This window comes from Periophthalmus magnuspinnatus, chromosome 19 (genome assembly GCF_009829125.3).
Source record: "Periophthalmus magnuspinnatus isolate fPerMag1 chromosome 19, fPerMag1.2.pri, whole genome shotgun sequence".
NCBI lineage: Eukaryota > Metazoa > Chordata > Actinopteri > Gobiiformes > Gobiidae > Periophthalmus > Periophthalmus magnuspinnatus.
The window spans coordinates 2,903,932-2,920,481 of NC_047144.1; the positions used below are offsets into that span (position 1 = coordinate 2,903,932).

At 38.7% G+C, this 16,550-nt stretch overlaps 1 protein-coding gene across 1 annotated transcript in view; it reads left to right on the plus strand.

Annotated features, from left to right (window-relative positions):
* Positions 1–9,300: 9,300 nt before the first annotated feature.
* LOC117387607 (uncharacterized) overlaps positions 9,301–16,550 on the plus strand; it is a 29,456-nt gene continuing 22,206 nt past the window's right edge. Inside the window, exons 1-2 of the mRNA XM_055229812.1 lie at positions 9,301–9,340; positions 16,240–16,401. Coding sequence (XP_055085787.1) covers positions 9,301–9,340; positions 16,240–16,401 — 202 coding nt within the window. The remainder of the gene's footprint in view (positions 9,341–16,239; positions 16,402–16,550) is intronic.

Consider the following 16,550-nt stretch of genomic DNA (forward strand, 5'->3'; position numbering starts at 1 on the left):
CCAGGGCTAAACCAGGGCTAAACCAGGGCTAAACCAGGGCTAAACCAGGACTAAACCAGGGCTAAACCAGGGCTAAACCAGGGCTAAACCAGGGCTAAACCAGGACTAAACCAGGACTAAACCCGGACTAAACCCGGACTAAACATGGGGAATCAGCGTTTCAGTTTTCTGCAGCTACAACCTGGAACATTCTTTCTGAAGATGTGATACAGGCTTCTACTTTGACAATGTTTAAATCTAGGTTCCAAACGGTTTTATTGACTGAAAGGTTTTTATTCTGCACTTTTCAAATTTAATGTTAAATTTATGGTGATTATTTATGTCTTGATTTGTTGTATTTTAATGTCTTTCATATTCTCTAAAGCACTTTTAATAACCTTGTGTGCGAACTGTGGTATACTAATAAACTTGACTTGCCTCGCCTCGCATAGGAGGTTTACACATGAGCAGCTTCAAACAAATAATTTGATAAAAAACAAACACAAAAGTGCTTTGTTACGTTACAGAATGAGAACCAGTTAGACCCGTGGCTGATGCTCTGATATTTGCTCATGTGATCTCTGTCTGTTGAAAAATATTTAGCAGTTGGACAGTTTTCTGAAAAGTGCATTTGATAGATTCATATTTGTCTGTAATTCTGACGTGGTTTGGTGAGATAAAGGTAAATTATAAAAAAAATATAAATAAAACATGTTATAAATCTTCACTTGTGCTTATAAACTCATCAGGGTGAGTAATTAGGATGCTCTGAATGCACAAGGTAAGTGAGGAATAACTTTGTTTCAAATTAACTAGTTCTGTTTTTCACGTTTTTAAGACGCTAAAAATCAGCAGTGCAGTTTCCAGTTTGAGTCAAAACTGTCAAAACACACTTATGTATCATGTCACTTTTTAGCCAAAAATGAACTAAAATTAAAAACAAAAAAAATGTTTTTATTTTTTATTTTTTTTTCATTTTTGATTTTTGATTGCACTGAAAAACATCTGTCCTTACTGTGAGGCTTGCATTTCCACAAACCTTATTTGGCCTGGAGGAGGGCCTCTTCCTGATGGCATGAGCCGTGTGAACGTACGTAGATTCCCAACGTCCTCCTCAAAAACCTTTATGACTGCTCATTTACCCTGAGAACAAAAAGAAAACAAATCAGACAGAAGGAGACAGGAGGAGAGCCAGAGGAGCAGAGCCAGAGGAGCAGAGCCAGAGGAGCAGAGGAGCAGAGCCAGAGGAGCAGAGCCAGAGGAGCAGAGCCAGTGGAGCAGAGCCAGAGGAGCAGAGGAGCAGAGCCAGAGGAGCAGAGCCAGAGGAGCAGAGCCAGAGGAGCAGAGCCAGAGGAGCAGAGCCAGAGGAGCAGAGCCAGTGGAGCAGAGCCAGAGGAGCAGAGCCAGAGGAGCAGAGGAGCAGAGCCAGAGGAGCAGAGGAGTAGCCAGAGGAGCAGAGGAGCAGAGCCAGAGGAGCAGAGCCAGAGGAGCAGAGCCAGAGGAGCAGAGGAGTAGCCAGAGGAGCAGAGGAGCAGAGCCAGAGGAGCAGAGCCAGAGGAGCAGAGCCAGAGGAGCAGAGCCCGAGGAGCAGAGCCCGAGCAGTAAAACCTGTCCTGTGATACTGTTGAGTGATTAGAGACTTAAGTGGTTTAATCGTCTGCACTAATCTGGTCATGGTCTTGGTCTAATCTAACACACCTGTCAATCATGACTAAGCACATGACAGAGATGGAAGAATCATCTTTGTTATGATCTGATTCAAAGTCACACAATGGCACATATTGAGACAATGATCCAAAACAGAAGAGTTCTGTGTTAAACCCACAACCTCCTCACTGAGAGGAGACAGGCTAACCACTCTGCCACAGTAGTCTGACCTGAAGACATAGTCGTGGCTTTCGATCTCTGCTCCCTTCTTGGACCTCCAGAGCACTCCTCCGTTGGCGACCACAGCACAGGTGATGCAGTCTCTGCCTGGTTTAGGCAGCAGCAGAGGCTCCTTGGGCTTCTGGACCAGGCTCAGAGCGGAAATCACATCTGAGAAAGAGTGAAAAAACAATTTAAATCTAATGTTTTTGGTGTGTGTATATATATATAAGAATAGTTATTGTTATAGTTATGTATAAACAGAGTGTAACCTATTATAATATTTAATAATTATAATATTTAAATATTCACATTTAGTGACTAGAGCGAGTTCAGGGCTTTTAAAATAGTGCTTTTTCTTTTTTTTTTATTGGTCAAAGTGTGGCCATGGTAAAAGTAGCACAACACTTGTTAGCTGTTAGCTAGTTAGCTGTTAGCTCTTTAGTGTCAGGGCTGCAGACCTTTGTCATTTTCGCGCCATTCAAGACCATGTAACAATATGAGAATAACTGAAACATTTTACAATCCAAATTAAACTTACAAAACTTATAATTAGCGCTCCTAAATACATTCATCACACGTGAAAACTTTGTCTTATCAACATGTGTTCTTCAATTTATGCTAACAGTGAATCATTTTTATAAAATATATTATTTTCGACTGAAACAGACCTTACCGTCTGCAGTGTCCAACATACACTGAGAGGAAGTCACGCTACCAAAATAAAACACACAATATGCACTTCCGGGTTTTCAAAATAAAACGTCAACATGATAAAATTCACATATAAATTAAAACGAAACATAATACACAAACAGGACATAGTAATAAGTGCATTTTTTACTTTTTACATCAGCAGTTAGCTCGTTAGCATTTAGCGCAGGGAGATTTAATCAGATGCTTATCTAAAAACAATTATATTTGAATTATACCTAACTACAGTGAGTTCAGTAGATAAAATAAGAATTCTAAGATGGAGCCTATACTACACTGAAAAAAGTGAAACATTGCTGTTGTTCATTCAATGCGTTTTTTTCCCCATTGGTTTAATTTAACAAAATCTAATTGGTCTGTACAATTTTAATGATACAGAGAAGAGAGAGGGCGCGCGCCCTCTCTCTTCTCTGGCGCGCGCCCTCTCTCTTCTCTGGCGCGCGCCCTCTCTCTTCTCTGGCGCGCGCCCTCTCTCTGGCGTGTACAGATCAGATGTGGAGAAAGGCAGACACAGATACAGCTCTAGAGGACAGTGGTGTTTTATTCTTGTCCAGTGCTACACGGGCATGTTCTCTGTATGTTAAGCTGCAAAAAGCTGCATGTTTTATTACAGTCCGACTCAAATTCACGAAAAAACGAGCTCAAGAGGTTCCTCAACAAATATTACGTAAAGCAGCTTTTGTGGAATATATTTTATGGGGAAATGATCCATATGAATAAATAGGATGAAGGATCTAATAAATACTTCACATGCAAGAGAATAAAAGTGGTCAATACAATTCATAAAAAAATAAAAAAAATTAAACTGCAATTCATTCCAAAACTTGTATTATGAAGGGATTTTTACTCAGTACTACCTCTAGTTAATAGTGTACATGTTTTTTGTTTTTTTTTGTTTTTTTTAAAATATGATTACTTATATGTTTAAAATGTAAAAAAAAATAAAATAAAAATTATTTACTCTAAAATGTATATTATTTTGCCAATTTCAACACTTTTTTTTTTTTACCTTGTTTAATTTACAGGAGCCCATTCCCCACACCTGGTCAGTTCTCAGGAGGTAAGTGTCACAGTTATGGCTAAACATTGGTTTCCTCCAATGCATTCCAAAAAAAAAAAAATATTTCAACAACAAAAAGCCCTTTAGTGTTAAAACTGGTGTACCCAACTTTATTTAATTACATTGAAACTACCACAATATGAGAAAGTATTCCAATTAAAAACTAGACAAATATTGTTTGGGACATGTAACTAACACAGTTTAAATTAAATACTAATACTTTTTTTTTTCTTTTTTTTGCAGGCTTCAGTGGACACCTGCTGTGTGTTAAAGAACAAATGATAAAGGAACAGGATCAGGTATAACAGGATATGTAGGAGAATGATATCTTTGTCTTGTTTTATTCTGTCTGAAGCTCCTCGTCTTCTGAAATATAAAGCTGGTTATGAAGTTCCAATGTGTGATAAAAGCTCTTCTGTTTATTCAATTAATGGAGCTTTTATTTTGACATATTATTCCATTTGTTGTGTTATTTCAGGCAAAATAATATATGCCTTGAGAATATAAGATTTCACAACCTTCACCAGAAAATTACATAGTACAACTTTAAAATGTTCGATCTAGATTTGAATCATTATAGCTGCTATTTAAGGCAGTAGTAACAATGTTTGCATTTTGTAAAACCAACTTAACTAGAACTTTAATTACCCTCCAGCTCAATTTTAACTACGAGGATTCTACATTGTGACGTCACATGAACCCGACCATGGAACTGGTGGTTGTATTTGACAAGAAATAACCGATATTCACCAGTGTAGAACCTGATGATTTCTATTAGTGACTCGACCGAACAACTCTTTATATTATAACAAAAGTCTTAATTTTATCCATATTAATATTAACTGCCCTCCATCTGCATTACCGTCATGTTATTACCCCATAGAATGTTATTTCACGTGAACACAACCCATTTGCTGTTTATCTGTCAGATTGCAGATTTATTGACCTTTATGGTTCATTTGTGTGATTACTGAGTTTATCTACAAGAAGGAAACTGGTTCAAAAAAAAGTGTAAAAGTGAAATGATCCTTATTCAACATTTATCCATCCTAAGTAGAGGTTTCTCACAAACTGTAAACCTGTTCTAGTAATCTGAAATTATAATTTAAGAATTTGAACGCAACCTATAGATCTTGGGACTGAACACAAATATGGAACCTTGTACAGCAGGACGTGTTAAATGTTCATAGAGCTACATTATCAAAAACAATAGAAAAAGGCTCTGAAGAATAAACTGCTGGGTCACCATTGTAAATCTGTCACACTAGAGTCAGAAAATGTTTTGATTAATACAAAGTTCTGTATTTACATTTTTCAGAAAATGTCAATGGATGGAAAAAAAGATGCTGATGATGATGACCAGGTGACCATGGCGATCATTATAACACCTTCAGACATCAAAATAACTCCGGAAGGTGAAGCAGTCATGAAGAACCTCCTGTCCTGATTAAAGGGTTGGTCATGCTGTTTGGACTCATCTACGCCCTAAACATGAGGTATCTTAAAAAGTGCAAACGCACATGCGAATTTGTTCAAAGAGTGCTTCTGGGACTCGAATCAAAAAGAATGAGTACCAAAGTGCACCAACTCAGTGCCTTGCTGCATAGCAAGTAGCTCATTCATTTGCTTTCTACAATTTTACAGCTGTTTGTTTGAAGTTACACAAAATGTAACTGTAAATTTGTTGGCTCAAAGTTGCACAATATAATAATCCTGCGTCAAGATGAACGTGACTTCGTACAGCTCCGACAGACGCAGACGCTGTGCAGAGCTTCAGGAGCAGAAGTCCCATTAACCAGGTAAAAAAAAAGTCACCACCTGGATTTATCTAAGCAAACAGGTCGTCTCCTCCTGCAGTTGGTCCGGTCGAGGTTCAGCAGAATGAGGTCAGCTGACACCTGAATATACTGAATGACCAGGTTATTCCATCAATAGATTTTTTTCTTCCCTGATGACACGGGCATATTCCAAGATGAAAATGCCAGGATTCATCGGGCTCAAATTGTGAAGGAGTGGATCAGGAGCATGAGACTGTCGTAAGGGTGCGGGTCAGGACCAAAGTATGCGGACTCAGAGCAGGTTGACAATGTTTATTTACAAGTCTTAAGACTTAAATAGTTCAAATGACACACACGAGGAACCAGGAAGCAGGAGGCAGGCAGGACGGAGAGTGGGTCGGGAACGGGAAGCCGGGGCTAAAGTGAAGACGGGAGCGGGGACGAGACCAGGACAGACAGGGCCGGGGTAGTCCAAGGAGTGGGACCCAGGGTAAGAGGCAGGCGGGACGCCAGAGACCAAGACAGGCAATGCGGAGGGAGATGACTGTACCGGAGCGTAGAGGCAGGAGCGGGCGAGGGCAGGAGAAAATGAGAACAAGCAGGCAGGTAACAGGAATGCAAAAACAGAGCTGGAACATTCACGTTTTACACACGGACGGTCTGGCTCCGAGTGTAGTCTGCCGAGTCTTCTTATACGCCACCACAGGTGATGGTGATTGCGCTAATGCGCTCCAGGTGCGTGCAGAAGGAGTCAGAGACTCCGCCCAGCTCCAGACAGACAGGTGAGGGAGGAGGAGCGAGAGTACAGGAGGGCAGCAACAAACAGACATCATGACAGAGACATCATTTTCACACATGGATTGTCCACCAGAGTCCAGACCTTAACCCCATTTAGAATCTTTGGGATGTGCTGGAGAAGCTTTGTGCAGCGTCAGACTCGACCATCATCAATGCAACATCTTGGTGGAAAATTAAAGCAACACTGGATGGAAATAAATCTGTGACGTTGCAGAAGCGAAATCAAAACAATGCCACAATGAAGCTAAAGGCGGAACAAGCAAATATTAAAACGTGTGACCTTTTTTTTTTAGCCAGGCAGTGTATTTTGCAAATGCTATACTTGTTTATACAAAGCGTAAAGGTAAAAAAAAACAAAAAAAAACAACAATATATACAGTGTTACCGTCATTTTTTAAATATCAGAGTATGTGCAGCTCCCAGTATTTTTTTATTTTTTTTCGTGGAAACCAGGTCCAAATGGCTCTTTGGGTGTTAAAGTTTGGCCCCAAGTGGCTTAAATAAGAGACACACTTGCGCATAACAACAGATGGTTTTACGAAGTTTGGGTTAAAGAGATTCATAAAGATTTAAGATAAAGTAGTTCATGACAACACCCACACCCAAATGCCACTTAATCTACGCACAACTGATAATACATTTCTCACACGGGAAGTTTCCACCAAACCAGTTAAACTTCTTTGAACCTTGCATTAAAAATCCTGACACAAAGCGTTTATGACAGCTACTTCCTCCTTTCACAGATTAAAATAGTTGTGTGATTTTCAACAGAGCTGGACCGGTGCCATGTGATGCGAGGTTATTTAATGGCGCAGATTCGCTATCAATCAAATGCGTGTGCGTGCGTGGGCGGGTATTTGTCACATTATGAGGACGTGCGTACGCTGACATCACGGGGACCTTTAGAGAACAAAATGTACATGTTTTTATAACAGGTTCAAGCTGTGGAATTGGAGGGCGTGGTCTTTATAAATCTATGGGACACTCAAATTATGATTCACTAATGTTGATCCGGCTCTTTGTTCGTTCTGGGCGTGGCTCCAGGAATTTGCTATTAGAATATTGTGGATTAAAGCTCTTTCAACTGACAACAATCGACTGGATTTAGGGTTGAATAACGGCGACGCGTTGAATTTTACTCCAGTTTTTGTTTCATGTGGATCGACCCAGTAATTACACAGATATTAACCATAAATCACGTCGATCCCTGCGCAGTCGGACAGTTACACAACAAAATCCACCTTTTACCAGCTCCGATTAAACCGCTAAACCATTCGACGATGTGCCGATGAACGCAGCCTATCGCATCATCTAGCATGCTAACAGTGCACTTCCTCATTCCCAGATGATAAAACGCTTTATAATTGGACTTATTTTGACCCCGAGAGCTGCTTATGCAATATTTCAGTGCTGGTTTAACCTCCTGAGACCTGGTGTCCTCATCTGTGGACAACACATTTTGGGTTGTTTAGGCCACAGTGCAAATTTTTTGAAGAACAGCAACAAGAACATGTTCAATTTTGAATATTTCTAAGAGTTTAGAATATTTATTTATTTTTATTTATTTTTTTTGCATTTTTATTGTATTTTTTATGTATTTATTTATTTTCATTTTTTTATTATTATATTTTTTTATTGTATTTCATTTTTTATGTAATTATTTTTTATTTTTTTATTGTATTTTAATATATATTTTTTAATTTTATTTATTTATTTATTTATTTATTTATTTATTTATTTATTTATTTATTTATTTATTTATTTATTTATTTATTTATTTATTTATTTATTTATTTATTTATTTATTTATTTATTTATTTATTTATTTATTTATTTATTTATTTAAAGGCATACGTCTTCCTGCACCTGTCCGCAGCACAAATGAGACACATTGTTCCTTGAGGCACAATTGTTTCTCATTTTGTTTTTTACACAAAATATATGTGTTCAAGCTCTCAATAGTTTTTGCAAATGAAGTCCTGCAGGAGCTCGGGTCTCAGGAGGTTAAGACACATTTTGCTCAAATACTTGGGCAAAAATCACCGCGGAACTCGCCAAATGTGTCGTTGAATCGTCCCGCAGACTCTTGACTTTTCTGACTTGAATTTCCTTAAAACTTGAACTAGTTTTGATTAAATATATTTGAAACGGTTCCAGTTAAATCAGACATAATGTTCCTGTGTCGCTCTATAGTTATAATCTCTGACACCGTGGATCATTTTGTTATAATTTGGACGTTTAAAACCGCAATTTTCATCGACGACGTGATGGAAGAAACACGTCCCCTCATTTCCCCATTTGACAATTACAGAGACGCCCTCCCCGTGTGTCAGATGCCCTCCCTTATTCTACGTAAAAGTCGCTCTCCGTGGTTAATTTTGTGCGTTATTTAAAGGGCCCGTATTACGCCATTTTCTGATTTATGTCCTAATGTCGTTTCCTCGTCACAAACAGATCTGGAGTTGTGTTTTTTTTTTTGTTTCATTCACACACGTTTAGCGCACAAACCCTGCGTATTTAGACTGAGTTCTTCCCTCAAACTGAAAACACTCTGTTCCACCTCGTGATGTCATCATGTGGTGATACAGGAAGTGTGTTTTTAAACTCCACACACCTCAAACTCAAATTATCTAGAGGCCGCAGGAGGCAGAGTCTGGATGAAGCTGGGGCCGCATCAGGTATTCCACGAAAACGACATCGCTTCGTTATTCGCTGAATCTTTTGTGTTTTGGGGTTTACCGATTTGGCGGAACCTTTCTACACGTAAATGACACGCTAACATTAAACTTTCACGTTGTCCCGTGGGCCACAAAATATCATCTCACGAGCCGCAACTGGCCCCCGCGCCGCGACTTTGAGACTCCTGCCGTACACCTTCACTAGAATCATTTGGATCGTTTCAGCCGCTGGAATTGTGAATCTTCTAAAGGTAAAATGTAAAATGTTAACTTGAAAACTACCACTTGATGACATCACAAGGTGGAACAGAGCGTTTTTGAGCTTTGGAGATGCAGACAGATTAATAATAAAGTGTTGGGCCACCGTAGCTCCTCCTCCTGTACATTCACAGAGCTTCATTCTGCAGATAACAGTTTAATTTTCACCATGAAGCTCTGTGCACTGGCCGCTCTGCTCCTCTTCATCAGTGAGTAAAGTGTTTGTTTCATTTTGGATATTACCAAGAATCACTTTTATCTCAAAATTATGGATTTAACTTTGCATTTTCAGTTTTTTTTTCTTTTCTTTTTTCTAAATCGCATCAATTTCTCCATATTTATCCATCAGTGAGACGGCATTCATTTAATTTAACAATACATTTACAGGAATATGATCAATTTCATAACAATAGTATTTTTAATTTGTATTTTTTTCCCCAAAATTTTTCAAAACTTTGTGTAATCTTGTTTAGTATTTTTAATGTACTTTTTGTATTTGTAAATATAATTTTTTGGGTGTTTTAAAACATCTAATTTGCAGCTTTTTGAATAGAGACTTGTGCTGTTATAAATCTACTTGTCCATCTCCATCAATCAAAAGTTTGGACATTTTTACATTTTTGTTTCGTTATTTATGATTATTTGCATCGTAGATTTTCACTGAAGCCTCAAAACTCTGAATAACAACATGTGGAATGTAGTAAACGCAACAGGAACTCAAAGAACTCAGAACTTTTAAAAAATGTTTAGATTTTCTTTTTTAAACTGACTTTACTTTGAACCGTGAGAAAAGACAAGGAGTTTACAGCTCTGTCCACAAAGTAAACGGAGGAAACTCTGAGCATTTGAATTCAAAATATTAACTGTATTTTCTGAGATATTTATTAATGAAAACACTTTTTTTCTTCGCTTCCTGATTCTGTTCACGGTTCTTCATTTATTTGACGTCTTTTGTTTATATTTAAAATATAAAAAGGAGTGAACGTAAAGAAAAGACAAAGTGCGTCCAAACTGTGACGTGTAGCTCCCTCCTCACTGTGGTCAGGAGTACCTGGTTATACTCGTGGTTGGGAGTACCTGATGGTGTAGCTGGACTCCTCTCCTGGTTACACTCGTGGTCGGGAGTACCTAGTCATGAAGCTGGACTCCTCTCCTGGTTACACTCGTGGTTGGGAGTACCTAGTCATGTTGCTGGACTCCTCTCGTGATCAGGAGTACCCAGTCATGTTGCTGGACTCCTCTCGCGGTTACACTCGTGGTCGGGAGTACCTAGTCATGTAGCTGGACTCCTCTCCCGGTTACACTCGTGGTCGGGAGTACCTAGTCATGTAGCTGGACTCCTCTCCCGGTTACACTCGTGGTCGGGAGTACCTAGTCATGTAGCTGGACTCCTCTCCTGGTTACACTCGTGGTCGGGAGTACCTAGTCATGTTGCTGGACTCCTCTCGTGATCAGGAGTACCTATTCATGTTGCTGGACTCCTCTCCTGGTTACACTCATGGTTGGGAGTACCTAGTCATGTAGCTGGACTCCTCTCCTGGTTACACTCGTGGTTGGGAGTACCCAGTCATGTTGCTGGACTCCTCTCATGATCAGGAGTACCCAGTCATGTTGCTGGACTTCTCTCCTGGTTACACTCATGGTTGGGAGTACCTAGTCATGTTGCTGGACTCCTCTCCTGGTTACACTCGTGGTCGGGAGTACCTAGTCATGTTGCTGGACTCCTCTGCTGGTTACACTCGTGGTTGGGAGTACCCAGTCATGTTGCTGGACTCCTCTCGTGATCAGGAGTACCCAGTCATGTTGCTGGACTCCTTTCGCGGTTACACTCGTGGTCGGGAGTACCTAGTCATGTTGCTGGACTCCTCTCGTGATCAGGAGTACCTAGTCATGTAGCTGGACTCCTCTCCTGGTTACCCTCATGGTCAAGAGTACCTGATGGTGTAGCTGGACTCCTCTCCCGGTTACACTCGTGGTCGGGAGTACCTAGCTGGAGTATTACTGTGTTGTTCTGATTGATCTGTGGTCAGACCTAATGCTGTGGTGACTGTGGCCACATCCGTTAGCAGAGGCGTCATGGCGGCGTCAGATTAGCTGCATTAGCTCGTATCGATCGCGGCTCGGGCGTAGCGTCCTCGCTCGAACCCGGAGCTTTGTTACACCACCCGATCACACTGGGAAAAGGAGATTTATTTTTATTTATTTATTTTATTTATTTATTTGAAGGACAGTGTTGTAAAGATAAATTAAAAAGATGGCTGCACCAGATTTACAAAGATTACACATCAGATTACAGATTAAAAGTGCGAGACATTCAACAAATATCAGAATAAATACAGTGTAGTCGCTATCAGATGGTGCCCACGAGGGGAACATCTACGGACGAATACCCGCCTGGTGTAGTTAGCGTGGGCAGGACTGATGGTCAAGAAGACAGTTTTTAAGAGCCCCTGAAAAACTGTGATAATCTGCTATGTTCTTAAGATTTTCTGGAAGCCCGTTCTCTTCCTTGATGGCTTTAAAAGAGAAGGCAGATTAAGAGAAAACGGACTTTCTTGTAGGAACACTGCAGTCACCCCTGGACACGGACCTTAAAGAACCTGATCAAGTCGTCAAAGCTTAATATTTTAAATTTGTCCAATACGTAGCAGTGATGGTAACGTCTGGGCTTTTTATCGAGGATTTTCAACGATTATGCAATGATCTGAGAGGATTGTTGAATTTCAAGACATTACGAACCTTTTTAATATGTTTTTTTTTAAATTAAGGGTAGGGTCTAATATGATTCCCAGGTATTTAACTTCTCCGACGTTTTTAATCCTGCAACTCTTCACATAAATATTTGGACATGCACTTTGACGTTTTTTGTTTGAGAAGTACATTCTAGCAGTTTTGTTAGTTTTCAGAGTAAGGAAAGATTTGTTGAACCGCTCTATTGCTTATACCATCGTCGCAAATAGAAGGTAGGACAACGGATTAATTACCTTCAGCCGGGTGGTCGACGCTCGGTGGTCTTGAGGTACACGCTCCTGCCTCACAACAGGGCGCTCTTTGGTTCGATTCCCTCTGTGGTTGCTCCGGTTCCCTTAAAACAAAAAAAAAACAAAAAAAACGCAGAATTTCAAAGTCTTTATTTTGAATTTTGTTTAGTCCTGCGCTGTAATTAAAGCTGCACTGTGGAACTTTTCGGTGGGAGGGATTGCCGCGCACTTGTCTCCAGAGAGATGTCATTGCTTTGCCTGAAATGTTCCGCTAACTTTCTTTTTTTCTTCATCATTATTTATGCAGGGGAACCCAATGAGAATGAAATATAATACAAGCAAAAAAAAAACAAAAAACAAAATAAGTTTTAAAAAAAAGTGTATAAAAGTTCATATAAAACAATAAAGAGGAGCAGGTTTGTGTATAAAAGTTCATATAAAACAATAAACAGGAGCAGGTTTGTGTATAAAAGTTCATATAAAACAATAAACAGGAGCAGGTTTGTGTATAAAAGTTCATATAAAACAATAAAGAGGAGCAGGTTTGTGTATAAAAGTTCATATAAAACAATAAAGAGGAGCAGGTTTGTGTATAAAAGTTCATATAAAACAATAAACAGGAGCAGGTTTGTGTATAAAAGTTCATATAAAACAATAAACAGGAGCAGGTTTGTGTATAAAAGTTCATATAAAACAATAAACAGGAGCAGGTTTGTGTATAAAAATTCATATAAAACAATAAAGAGGAGCAGGTTTGTGTATAAAAGTTCATATAAAACAATAAACAGGAGCAGGTTTGTGTATAAAAGTTCATATAAAACAATAAACAGGAGCAGGTTTGTGTATAAAAGTTCATATAAAACAATAAAGAGGAGCAGGTTTGTGTATAAAAGTTCATATAAAACAATAAAGAGGAGCAGGTTTGTGTATAAAAGTTCATATAAAACAATAAACAGGAGCAGGTTTGTGTATAAAAGTTCATATAAAACAATAAACAGGAGCAGGTTTGTGTATAAAAGTTCATATAAAACAATAAACAGGAGCAGGTTTGTGTATAAAAGTTCATATAAAACAATAAACAGGAGCAGGTTTGTGTATAAAAGTTCATATAAAACAATAAACAGGAGCAGGTTTGTGTATAAAAGTTCATATAAAACAATAAACAGGAGCAGGTTTGTGTATAAAAGTTCATATAAAACAATAAACAGGAGCAGGTTTGTGTATAAAAGTTCATATAAAACAATAAAGAGGAGCAGGTTTGTGTATAAAAGTTCATATAAAACAATAAACAGGAGCAGGTTTGTGTATAAAAGTTCATATAAAACAATAAACAGGAGCAGGTTTGTGTATAAAAGTTCATATAAAACAATAAAGAGGAGCAGGTTTGTGTATAAAAATTCATATAAAACAATAAACAGGAGCAGGTTTGTGTATAAAAGTTCATATAAAACAATAAAGAGGAGCAGGTTTGTGTATAAAAGTTCATATAAAACAATAAAGAGGAGCAGGTTTGTGTATAAAAGTTCATATAAAACAATAAACAGGAGCAGGTTTGTGTATAAAAGTTCATATAAAACAATAAAGAGGAGCAGGTTTGTGTATAAAAGTTCATATAAAACAATAAAGAGGAGCAGGTTTGTGTATAAAAGTTCATATAAAACAATAAAGAGGAGCAGGTTTGTGTATAAAAGTTCATATAAAACAATAAACAGGAGCAGGTTTGTGTATAAAAGTTCATATAAAACAATAAAGAGGAGCAGGTTTGTGTATAAAAGTTCATATAAAACAATAAAGAGGAGCAGGTTTGTGTATAAAAGTTCATATAAAACAATAAACAGGAGCAGGTTTGTGTATAAAAGTTCATATAAAACAATAAACAGGAGCAGGTTTGTGTATAAAAGTTCATATAAAACAATAAAGAGGAGCAGGTTTGTGTATAAAAGTTCATATAAAACAATAAAGAGGAGCAGGTTTGTGTATAAAAGTTCATATAAAACAATAAAGAGGAGCAGGTTTGTGTATAAAAGTTCATATAAAACAATAAACAGGAGCAGGTTTGTGTATAAAAGTTCATATAAAACAATAAAGAGGAGCAGGTTTGTGTATAAAAGTTCATATAAAACAATAAAGAGGAGCAGGTTTGTGTATAAAAGTTCATATAAAACAATAAACAGGAGCAGGTTTGTGTATAAAAGTTCATATAAAACAATAAAGAGGAGCAGGTTTGTGTATAAAAGTTCATATAAAACAATAAAGAGGAGCAGGTTTGTGTATAAAAGTTCATATAAAACAATAAAGAGGAGCAGGTTTGTGTATAAAAGTTCATATAAAACAATAAAGAGGAGCAGGTTTGTGTATAAAAGTTCATATAAAACAATAAAGAGGAGCAGGTTTGTGTATAAAAGTTCATATAAAACAATAAAGAGGAGCAGGTTTGTGTATAAAAGTTCATATAAAACAAAGAGGAGCAGGTTTGTGTATAAAAGTTCATATAAAACAATAAAGAGGAGCAGGTTTGTGTATAAAAGTTCATATAAAACAATAAAGAGGAGCAGGTTTGTGTATAAAAGTTCATATAAAACAATAAAGAGGAGCAGGTTTGTGTATAAAAGTTCATATAAAACAATAAAGAGGAGCAGGTTTGTGTATAAAAGTTCGTTGTCAGTTTATTAAATTAACTGTCACTAAAGTTTCTAGTTTGGCTCATGCAGTCATGTGACCTGGTGTGAAATGTTCCAGTATCAGTGATTATCATTTTCAGTTTTTATTTTATTTATTTATTTCGAGCAAATGTATCAAGTAAACTTAAAGCACATTTCACAAATTTGGTTGAATTTAAGCTCGAAAAGGAAGAAGGAGAAGAAAAGGAAAAAAAACATTAAATCACACGACTATCATCCATTTGGAGATGAGTCCTACACAGACTGATACGTGTGGCGCTCTGAGATGAGTCCTACGCAGACTGATACATCCTGCGCTCTGAGATGAGTCCTACGCAGACATACGTCCTGCGCTCCGAGATGAGTCCTACACAGACTGATATGTCCTGTGCTCCGAGATGAGTCCTACACAGACTGATACGTGCAGCGCTCTGAGATGAGTCCTACGCAGACTGATACATCCTGCGCTCTGAGATGAGTCCTACGCAGACATACGTCCTGCGCTCCGAGATGAGTCCTACACAGACTGATACGTGCGGCGCTCTGAGATGAGTCCTACGCAGACTGATACGTGCGGCGCTCTGAGATGAGTCCTACACAGACTGATACGTCCTGTGCTCCGAGATGAGTCCTACACAGACTGATACGTACGCGCTCTGAGATGAGTCCTACACAGACTGATACGTGTGGCGCTCTGAGATGAGTCCTACACAGACTGATACGTACACACTCTGAGATGAGTCCTACGCAGACTGATACGGACGCTCTCCGAGATGAGTCCTACACAGACTGATACGTGCTGCGCTCTGAGATGAGTCCTACGCAGACTGATACGTGCGGTGCTCTGAGATGAGTCCTACGCAGACTGATACGGACGCTCTCTGAGATGAGTCCTACACAGACTGATACGTCCTGTGCTCCGAGATGAGTCCTACACAGACTGATACGTCCTGTGCTCCGAGATGAGTCCTACACAGACTGATACGTCCTGTGCTCCGAGATGAGTCCTACACAGACTGATACGTGCGGTGCTCTGAGATGAGTCCTACGCAGACTGATACGTAAAAATATTAAAGTACTTGTTTAAAAATGTACTTTAAGAGTAAAAACTAAAAGTATTTCACAGAAGTGTTCATTTGTAGTTTTAAATTATATATATTTTGGTCAAAAGTAGCAACACAAAGCAATATTTTAATTTTTCTTGTGATTTTTGAGTGTTTTTTGTTTTGTTTTGCTCAAAGTCAAAGCTTGAACTTGAAAAAACTTTAGTCAGGATGTTTCCACGAACACGATAAAAATAAACCCTCAAATCATATGAGAAGTACTTTTTACTTATCAGTCCTGTTCAAACATGTAGTAGAATAGAAAGCACAGATACTGCTCTCAAATGTGCTAAAGTAAAAGTAAAAAGTATCCACTGTACTTTACTATTTGTACTGTAAACAGCGGCCTCTCTGTTTCCTTCAGATGAGGCGTCGTCGCACAACTGCTCGTACCACGCTGTCCTCGAGCATCTTCAGCTGAGCCAGAGGTCGACGCTGTTCACTCGTAGTCGCCCCGTGAAGAACCACACCCACCCCACAGAGCTGCTGCTGGACGTCCTCGTCTACGCCATCCTGGACGTGGTCAGTGCGAAAACTTTTAACTTTGCACCAAAAGTCTTACAGTGGGTGGAATCATTTTTGGAAAACCGAAAACAATGTGAGTCAATGATAAAATCTCTGATGTACTCTCTAATGCTGTAGGTGTGCCCCAGGGCTCCACCCTCGGCCCTCTAT